A 10,288-nucleotide genomic window follows, 5' to 3' on the forward strand; every position below is an offset into this window, starting at 1 on the left:
AACAAGACTTCTGGTCTTGTTTCACATCGAATCCTTGCATTATTTGACAGATGTAACCTTTTTTTTTGCTGAATTGTAAACCACATTAGGTTGTGGAGGTGGTCATTGTTATGTCTAATCCTCAGTACGCTGTCAAACTTGTCTCAATTTTTAAATTAAATCCATTATTATGAAAAAAGTAGTCATGAGAACATTTTGATGCTCATTCATGTTCACGACCACCTTAAAAAATGGCTGCATTTATCTGTTAGTCCATGTGTAATTGCAATTTCAGAAAACCATTTCATTACTTTGCACTCTATTGATTTCCCACATATCTGACAGATAAACTTCTCCCTCATTAAACTACAAATCCCAGAGCCTCCTGCGGTGTTGGAAGAAACCACTCTCATCACTGATTTCGCGTAAACTCAGTTCGTGTGGCGAAAATAAAATAAACGTTGATATGATGTTAATGTCGGTGATCTTAACAAGCATAGGATTTATTTGCCGGACCTAGAAGCAGCGTTTGATCTGTACTTTCTCTTGTTTCCCTTTCTCTTGGGGAATGGTGCCTGCTGGGGTTTTCTGGGGGTTGGGGTGAGGGGTGGGTCGTGTTGACCGAGCTGGGTAGGCGGTAGCCGGCGGAGATACAGAGGGGAAGGTCGCACTGCTGCTCAGTTACTGAAAGGCAATGGAGGCGAACGAAGCAGAGAGGCGGCCTGTGAGTAATGCAGGGTTTGTCTCCTCAGGCAGTTTGTTTGGAGGGATGGGAATGGGAATGGGGTTGGGGTAGGGGTAGTAGCAGTAGCCGTGTTCGGTGCTGGCTCGTCTGCTTGTTGTGAAGCTGTCACTGAGTGGCCGCCCTTTGTTGTGGCTCCTGGACCCGAGCTCTGGGCAGATACAATGTTGCAAAATTAAAGTGTGTGGCGAATATATTGTATCCATCGCCTCGTTCATTTTTTTAAACAATTCATCAGAAGTGTTTGTCGGGGGGGTGGAAGCATCCCTTGACGTTCAGTCCTCTCCACCCCCAACACACCCACCTGGGGTGAATGTACTTCCAATTCCTTGTAGACATGACTACCCTCGGCGTTGCTAGAATCTCCCTGACAGCCGGGGATCTAGCTGTGTTTTTGACATGTGGTAAATTGTAAAGAAAACTGCTTATTCTCATCTCAGCAGGTGTTCGCTTACGGTGCTCTCATTCAGAAATTGGTGCTTTCAGTCGAAGGTTGAAATTCAGCAAATGAGCGCTTTTGAGTTTTTGTATTTTGGCTGTTAACATTTCTGCAGGAAACTATATCTCTGTTTCGGCTGTGATTTAAATCTCTCTCCATCTTGGATTATTGTTTACAAACACAATTCCACTTGTTCTGTGCCGTCAGATCCAACGCTTGACTTTTAAAGTTTGTTCAGTAAATGGCAGTAAAAACAATGGGCTTCTCTCACTTCCTGACTCGGAGGTTGAAGCGACCTCGGCATCTGGGAAATACACATGGGATGTAATAACCATTCAAAAATCGAAAGTGGAGCACAAATGTGTTCTCTTCTGATGAAATGGCAATTTAATTCACTAACATTGACAATAAATAATTGTGATGGCTCGTCTTTGACCTCCTCCGGTCCCACAGCTCCTCTGTAGTGCGTCTGTGGGGGTGTGACTTATTTGAAAACTGCTGCATTTATGTAGCGCCTCTGACCTAGTAAAGCACACCAGGGCGATTGTTTGTGTGGAGTTTGCACATTCTCCCCGTGCCTGTGTAGGCTTCTTCCGGGTGCTTCGGTTTCCTCCCACGATCCAAACATGTGCAGATTAGGTGAACTGGCCATGCTAAATTGCACACAGTGTTCAGGGATGTGTAGGTTAGGTGTACAAAGTCAAGAATAAATGTAGGGTAGTAGGAATGGGTGTGGGTGGGATACTCTTCGGAGGGTTGGAGTGGACTTGCTGGAACAAATGGCCTGTTTCCACACTGTAGGGATTCTATGATTCTATGCTGTCTTAAAATCTACAATTTTGATCAAGCACCTATCCCATTGTCTCCTAAATGTGGTTTCACATTTTATTAAGTTGTGCAGTGTCATAGTGATGTGTCGCACAGAAACAGACCCTGCGAACCAACTTGTTCACGCCAAGCAGAAATTCCAAATTAATCTAGTGCCATTTGCTAGCACTAGACTCCAAACCCTTCCTATTCATATACCCGTCCAGATGTCTTTTAAATGCTGTAATTGTACCAGCCTCCACCAGTTCTTCTGGCAGTTTATTCCATACACGTACCAGCCGCTGTGTGAAAAGTTGCACCTTAAGTCCCTTTTAAATCTTTCGCCTCTCACCTTAAACCTATGCCCTCCAGTTTTGGACTCGCTCAGCCCAGGGAAAAGACTGGCTATTCACCCTATCCCCATGCCTGTCATGATTTTATAAACCTCTATAAAGTCACCCCTCAGCCTCCGATGCTCCAGGAAACTAGCCCCAGCGTGTTCAGCCTCTCCCTATAGGTCAAACCCTCCAACCCTAGCAACATCCTTGTAAATCCTTTTTGAACCCTTTCAAGTGAACTCCCATGGTATATTTTGTAGTTCATTTAAAAGTGTTAGATGAATACAGTTGTTTTTATTTCTTAACCCTAACAGCAGAGCTTTTCATCATCTGAGTCATGCTCCCTGGAACTTGTTCCCGAAACTTATTCTTCATCCTCTTCCAAAAATCTCAATCATTTTCTTTTTGGCACTTCCTTGTTCAGTGTTTGGTCTGTAAAACACTTGGAAACATTCTTTCTGTGGAAGGTGCTTTACAAAATGCACTATTTGATGAGCAGGAGTTTAAGGGTTTCAAAGTGCAGTCAGACTATCATGTACCCACAACAAAAAGTGGATTTGGGTGTGTTTTAAGTATAAAAGCAGCTGCAACTCAAATTACTCTCTTATAAGAGCATGGAGGTATGATATTCCCCCTCAAGGGTACTGGTTTGAATTTTAATGTAATATCATACAATTTCAGCATCAAAAAGATTCCATGAAGTTCTTGGCTGCTAAGAATTATAGTTGAAACCAATCTAATATTGTCAATAAGATTTCATTTGTATGTGCTAGATGTTACATATATATGTTCTTAGCAGGCAAAGTAAAATTGTTTACATCATAACCCTTTTCATTGACTATCAATTCCTGTTACACTTCCTATAGCAACACACTGACCTGTCTACTTGTTTGGTTTGAATTGTTTTTTCAGCTAAGATTGATAATTAACAGTTCCTGCTGTTTTCCATGCCAAACCATGTTCCAAGCAATTAGCACCTTTTTCTCAAGCTTTATAAATTGTTGTTCCTTTTCTATATTTGGGCTACGTCCCAGTCCTGATGAATAAAAAACAGAAAGCTTCAATTTTATCTTTTATTAGCAAAGTTTATTATGAAGTAACTATTATGTGAAGATTGAAGCTACAATATTGCATACCTAGGAGTGAATTATAGATTGCAGTATAATATTGGCTTGTATGTAAACTGATGCATAAAACTGCCTAGAAATGGCAGCTATGTGAAAAGGTTAAGGATTTTTGTTGTTTTCTTCACTTATGTTCCCTGAAAGTTTTTCAATGTTATAAAAGGGATTCAGATGATATGCTAAGCATCTCTTTTTGTTTTTAAAAAAATGCTTAATTTAGTTATGTTGAGGAATATGGAGAAGGAAGATTCCAGATTTGATTCATACAAAATTGCAACATGGAAGTTGGATTAGGTCATTCGGATCTTTGAACTTGCTCTACCGTTTGATAAGATCTTAGCTGCTTTGATATAGTCTCACCCCAATTTCTCTGTCAGCCCTTCCAGAGCCTTTCATTCCCATGTTTATCAAAACTCTATTTAGCTCTAGGCTGAAGATTCCTAGCCAGTTGTAACATCTCAAGTGAAGTAAGGTTAGAGGCAGTACAGTTGGTCTTGACATCTATTGGAGGAATTGATCTCATCCGATCTCGATCCAGGAACCTCTGCAAATAACGTAGGCCAGATGAGGACAGATTGGTCTTGAATGTGATGGCTTTCGAATTCTTTTTGTTGGGGCTCAAGTCTATGGAAGATTGACTTGATGATTTCAAAGCTTGCTTGTACCTACCCAGTTATGCTCTGAGAGATTTTCCTTTTATGATGGAAGAAAGCTGGTAAAGGAAGTAACAAATAACTTCTGGAATAGAAAATATAAGATAAAAGCAAAAGTGGAGCATGCTGATTTTATGCAAAAGTTAAGAAAACTCATGGGAATCATGTGGTACAGCTTTTTTTGGGGGAGAAGGGTTCGATTCTTGTCTGAGAAGGAGATAGATATAGTTCAGACATGTTTAAAGAATGTTTGTTTGATAATTGAGGGATAAGGTTTTGTTGCTGCACACCCTCACACCCCCCAAAAAATCTACCAGTTTCATGCCCCCAGCAATCACTCCAGCATAAACCTGTTGGATTCAAGGCCAGTGTCCAAGAAGATCCGTGTTTCACAGACTCCTCTTATCTTTTACATGAGCAAAGTGTACTTGTTTTTAAATTGGCAATGTAAATGCTGCTGCTCTTGATACAAAAGAAAGAAGAAATATTTCTGCATCCTTTCTAATCTGTAAATAAATAGAATTGCGAGATGTATTAGAATGCTGACGTTTCTCCTGTTTATCTCACTCATCGTTAAGCCCAGGAAGTGGATGAAGCCACCTCACTTGTTTTGTCAGTTGATTGTGATTCTGTTTGCATGTGCCTTTCCATTATGTTTTCTTTTATGCTTTTCAAACAGTTGTCTGAATGTCTTATTCAAGAGGATTCTCTGTAGCTCTTCATGAGTGTTTGATTTGGAGACATGCTCTGCTAAGTATGAATTATTCCAGCTGTGAAACTGGTGCATTTAAAGACCATGAATATTTTAACTTTTTTCAGGAATTTTAGATAGTAACACGTCATTGTAATTATCCCATTCCCTCACTGTGCTTGATTAATAGATGGACAATATTATAAGAAATCACGTAAGTGAACTTAGAAATGTATTACAGCCACTCAGAATTTATACAGAAACTCTGATTTGAAACTATGGTAATTGAAGTAAAAATCTTTTCACTTAACTATTGGATTCACATTATAAAATAGTGCAACGTAATTTGTTGTCTCGAGTCATTTTATGGTCATTTGCATAGGCCAATATTTTATTGGTCTTTGTATCAATCTGGATTACCAAAACGGTATTATGATTCTTTTGGTGTATTTCAGCCTATTTTGTAGGCATTTGTTGCCAGTCTCGTCTCTTTCTAGAGGAAGGAACATTTAGGGAATGTGACATTGATCCTTAGTAATGAAGTTCATATTACAGAAGAGTAAATGTTGGAGATCTTAGAAAACATAAATGTGGATAAATCTCAGGGACCTGATCAAGTGTTTCCCAAGAACTTGTGGGAAGTTAGAGAATTAATTGGGGGTGCCCAGCAGAAATATTTGTATCATTTATAACCATGGGTGAAGTGCCGGAGGACTAGAGGGTGGCTAATTTTTTTTTATTCACTCATGGAATGAGGACGCACTGGCTAGGCAGCATTTATTGCCCAAGGGCAGTTAACAGTCAATCACATTGAGTCACATGTAGGCCAGACCAGGTAAGGATGGCAATTTCCTTCCCCAAAGGACATTAGTGAACCAGACCAGGTTTTTTCAACAATCATGGTCATCATTGCACCCTCAATTCCAGATATTTATTGAATTGAAATTCCACCATCTGCTGTGGTGGGATTTGAACCCAGGTCTCTGGGCTAATATCTCAGCAATAATACACCAAGGCCATTGCACTGTTGTTGTGCCCTTATTTAAGAGAGGCAGTAAGGAGAAGCCTGTGACTATAGACATGAGAATCTGACATTAGTGGTGTGTAAGTTGTTGGAGGGCATTCTGAGAGATAGGATTTACCTGCATTTGGAGAGGCAGTGATTGATAGTCAGCATGATTACATGTGAGGGAAATCATTTCTCACAAACCTGAATGAGTTTTTTTTTTGTTGAGGTAACTAAAAAGATTGAGGGCAGAGCAGTAGACATTGTTTACATTGACTTTCGTAAAGCCTTTGACAAGGTTCTGCATGGTAAAATAATTAGTAAACTTACATCATGTGGCACTCAGGGTGAGCTTGCCAAATGGATACAAAATTAGCTTGACAGTAGGAGACAGAAGGTTATGGTGGAAAGTTGTTTTTTGGACTGGAGGCCTGTGATGTTCCAAAGAGATCGATATTGGGTCCGCCTTTGTTTGTCATTTACATAAACGATTTGGATGAAAATTTAGGAGATATAGTTAGTAAGTTTGCAGATGACACCAAAATTGGTGTCGTGGACAGCAAAGAAGGTTACTTAAGATTACAAAGGAACAATTGGGTCAATGGGCTGAGGAGTGGCAGATGGAGTTTAATTTGGATAAATACGAGGTATTGCATTTTGCTAAAACAATCAATGTTGGGGGTCTGGCAACTGTTGTAGAAAAGAGATGAAGGGATTCAGGTACATAATTCTTTGAGATTTGTCAGGTGTAGAAAGGATGTTTTAAGGCATTTAGCATGCTTGCCTTTGTTGCTCAGACCATTGTGTAGGAGTGGAGATGTCGTGTTGAGGTTGTACAGAACATTAGCGAGATCTCTTCTGGAGTACTGTGTACATCTTGCTATAGGAAGTATATTATTAAACTGGAGAGCGTTATCAGGATGTTGCTTCGGGAATGAATGGCTTAGGCTATAAAGATAAGCTGGGACTTTTTTGACTGGAGCATAGGAGGTTGAGAAGTGAGCTTAGAGATTTATAATATCATGAGGGGCATAGATAAGGTGAATAGTAAGGGTTTTTTCCCTATGGTGGAGGAGTTCAAAACCTTGGGTTATATTTTAAGATAGAGGAGAAAGATTTAAAAAGGACACGAGGGGCAACTTTTTTTTAACAGATTAGTTTGTATGTGGATGAACATTCAGAGGAAATGGTGGATGTGTGTACAGTTACAACATTTTAAAAGACATTTGGATCAGGACATGAAAAGGAAAGGCCAAATGCAGGCAAGTGGGGCTAGTTTGGTTTGGAAACATGATGAGCATGGACTGGTTGGACCAAAATGTCTGTGCCCATGCCGTAAGACTCCAAAAGAAAATGAAATACAAATCATATTTATTGTTTTAGTAATAATATCTCATTAATATGACAACCATTGAGTCTGCTATTTCTTCCTTGATTTCACTACTGAGGACAATCTCTATTAATCTTGGAATTACTGCATGGAAAACATAAGAAGCTATAACTTCAGATGGCTGAGGGTCAGAGTCGTTGAGAGCTGCTACATTCTGGGAAACCACGCTGTCATTTGGGAGGTTACGATATCAGCTGCTTGTGTGTTTTCTATACACTGTAACTCTTCTGCCTATTTTAATTTTGTGGCCCTTGTTGCTTCCTAAGAAGCTGCTTTAGTGTACTTCAATCTTCTTGTGAGTCAAGAAGGGAACAGTACCCAAATCAGTACCCATTTAGCAAATTTACGGGCGGCACGGTGACACAGTGGTGAGCACTGCTGCCTCACAGCGCCAGAGACCCAGGTTCAATTCCCGCCTCAGGCAACTGTCTGTGTGGAGTTTGCACATTCTCCCCGTGTCTGCGTGGGTTTCCTTTGGGTGCTCCGGTTTCCTCCCACAGTCCAAAGATGTGCAGGTTAGGTGAATTGGCCGTGCTAAATTGCCCATAGTGTTAGGTGAAGGGGTAAATGTAGGGGAATGGGTCTGGGTGGGCTGTTCTTCGGAGGGTCGGTATGGACTTTTTGGGCCGAAGGGCCTGTTTCCACACTGTAAGTAATCTAAAAGAAAGCTGTGAATAGTAATGATTAACACATCAGAAACAGAAACAGGAGTAGGTTAGGTTATTCAGCCCTTTGAGCGTGCTTTGGTATTCATTATAATCATGACTGCTCATCCAACTCCATAGCCTGTTCCTGCTTTATCCCTCATATCCTTTGAGTTCTTTAGCCCCAATTGTATCATCTAACTCCTTTGTGCAATCTAAATGTCTTGGCCTCAACTGTTTTCTGTGGTAACAATTTCCACATGTTCACCATTCTCTCTGGGTGAAGAAATGTCTCTTCATCTTAGTCCTAAATGGTTTATCCCATATCCTTAGATTGTGACTCCCTGATTCTGGGAACATCTTTCTTGTACCTACACTTAAAATGGTCATTTAACTGAAATATCAAACAATTTGTTTCTTTTAAATTTTGAAAACACATTCTTGGCATTTTCATAAAATACTTAGAGGTAAGAAAGACCATATCTACTTTCTTTGCATTCTTTCTACAGAAGAAGGACAAATTTTGTCAAAGCTTTTCATCAGGACAGTTTGCAAGAATATTAACTCAAGGTAAAAGTGAACTTCTTGAGAAGAGAGTACTGCTTGGTTAACAAGTGGACTCTGATTGGTAGAGGTGTTCACTCTTTCATGCTGTTTGATAATTAACTGCCAGGCTTTGTTTGGATTTTAAGCTAGGCAGATTGATTCTGATGAATCATGAAAGAGGAACCAGTGAGTATCTGTCACCTATTTTGTTGAGTTGAAACAGGCATGGTGTTCTTTGTCTGTGACTATTCTAGTAAGCAAGTGCATACACTGTAATCCTAATGACAATCCTAAATTGCTTCTCTGCAAATCTTTGCGTGCACAGGATTATTTAGTAAATCTGTCCAAATGCAGAATCACATCTCACCTTATGAGGTTTGCATCCAAAGGCTGATAGAGTGTGGTCAGGGCTTCGCATGTTGCAAGTAGCCAAAGAGAGGCTGTTTGTTACAACCCATCAGTTTTTATTTCTCTCCTTCCTTTAAGATGTGTGCCTTTATCACTTGGAGGCTGTGTGGCTGTGCCAGATATATTGGAATTCCCAAATGGTATAATTGAAGGACATGAATGAATATTATATTTTCCTGTTGTCGGCCTGTCAAGATTAACGTTTTTATTGTATTTCAAGACATGATTGACTTTCTAATAATAACTCTTGTAAATAAAAGTTCTTGCCATTTCTTTTTGATCTAATCTACTTCCCAGTATTTAAACTGGGCATCATCAAATTGTGCATCGCTTTGTATGTCTATCTCTTTTCAGCATATCCCAGTGAGTCATTCTTTAGCTGTATACAAAGTATATAAAGCAAATGGTGTTTTCAAAGTTAAAATGGGTAAAATATTTCTGTTATTGGGCAAGGGTTACATTTTAATACTTAATACACTTATTGGGTGTGTTGAAATGTTCTGAGGGATTGACTTATGTACATTATTAGTATTTATAGAATATACTTCAACACTTGTGAAAATATACAGATTAAAGAATGATAGTTGCCAAGAAGAAGTAATGCAGGTAGTCTGAGTGACGTACATCAATCTAGCAACACATAATGGTCCAATACATTTAATTTCTTAATATTTCTTAATATGCTATAAAGATCAATGGAGAGGAACTGTTTGACAATTGTTACGTTGCATTCTGAATGCCAACAAAAAACAACTACTTACATTCATATAAGCAATCATTCAAAAGCATGTCACAGTAGCATTATAAAACAAGTCATGACCCACATCAGGTATTAGTTTGTTATTAGCTAAATGCACGTTCAAACAGATAGGTTTGAAGGAGCCTCTTAAAGGAGGAAGAGGAGATTGAGGCATGCAAGCTAATGGTGAAGGTAAGTAATTGAGAGCATAGAGTCTCGACAGCTGAAAGTACAGTCGCCAATGGTGGAGCAATTAAAATTGGAGGTGCATCAGGGACCAGAATTAGATAGTTGTGAGGCTGGAAAAACATACATGCAGAAACTGGGAGTGAGGCCATGGAGCAATTTGAAAATGCGTAGGAGTATTTCAAAATCAAGATGTTGTTTAACTAGGATCTGGTGTAAATGAGTGGCTTTTTTTAAAAAAAAAAATATTTCATGGAATGTGAGTGCCTTTGCCAAAGCCAGCATTTGTTACCCATCCCTAATTGCACTTTAAGTCGTTTTCTGGGCCATTTTGGAAGATACTTAAGAATGAGTCCCACTGCTTTGGTCTGGAGTCACATATGGCACAGCAGGTAAGAATCTAGATTAGAGTGGTGCTGGAAAAGCACCGCAGTTCAGGCAGCATCCGAGGAGCAGTAAAATCAACTTTTCGGGCAAAAGCCCTTCATCAGGAATAGAGGCAGAGAGCCTGAAGCGTGGAGAGATAAATGAGAGGAGGGTGGGGTGGGGAGAAAGTAGCATAGAGTACAATAGGTGAGTGGTGGAGGGGATGAAGG

At 39.7% G+C, this 10,288-nt stretch overlaps 1 protein-coding gene across 1 annotated transcript in view; it reads left to right on the plus strand.

The window, feature by feature from the left end:
* The first annotated feature begins 598 nt into the window (after positions 1 to 598).
* The window catches only part of LOC122556548 (septin-8-B), a 98,473-nt gene continuing 88,783 nt past the window's right edge, over positions 599 to 10,288 (plus strand). Inside the window, exon 1 of the mRNA XM_043703331.1 lies at positions 599 to 703. Coding sequence (XP_043559266.1) covers positions 674 to 703 — 30 coding nt within the window. The 5' untranslated portion in view covers positions 599 to 673. The remainder of the gene's footprint in view (positions 704 to 10,288) is intronic.

Source organism: Chiloscyllium plagiosum, chromosome 14 (assembly GCF_004010195.1).
Source record: "Chiloscyllium plagiosum isolate BGI_BamShark_2017 chromosome 14, ASM401019v2, whole genome shotgun sequence".
NCBI classification, from domain to species: Eukaryota; Metazoa; Chordata; class Chondrichthyes; order Orectolobiformes; family Hemiscylliidae; genus Chiloscyllium; species Chiloscyllium plagiosum.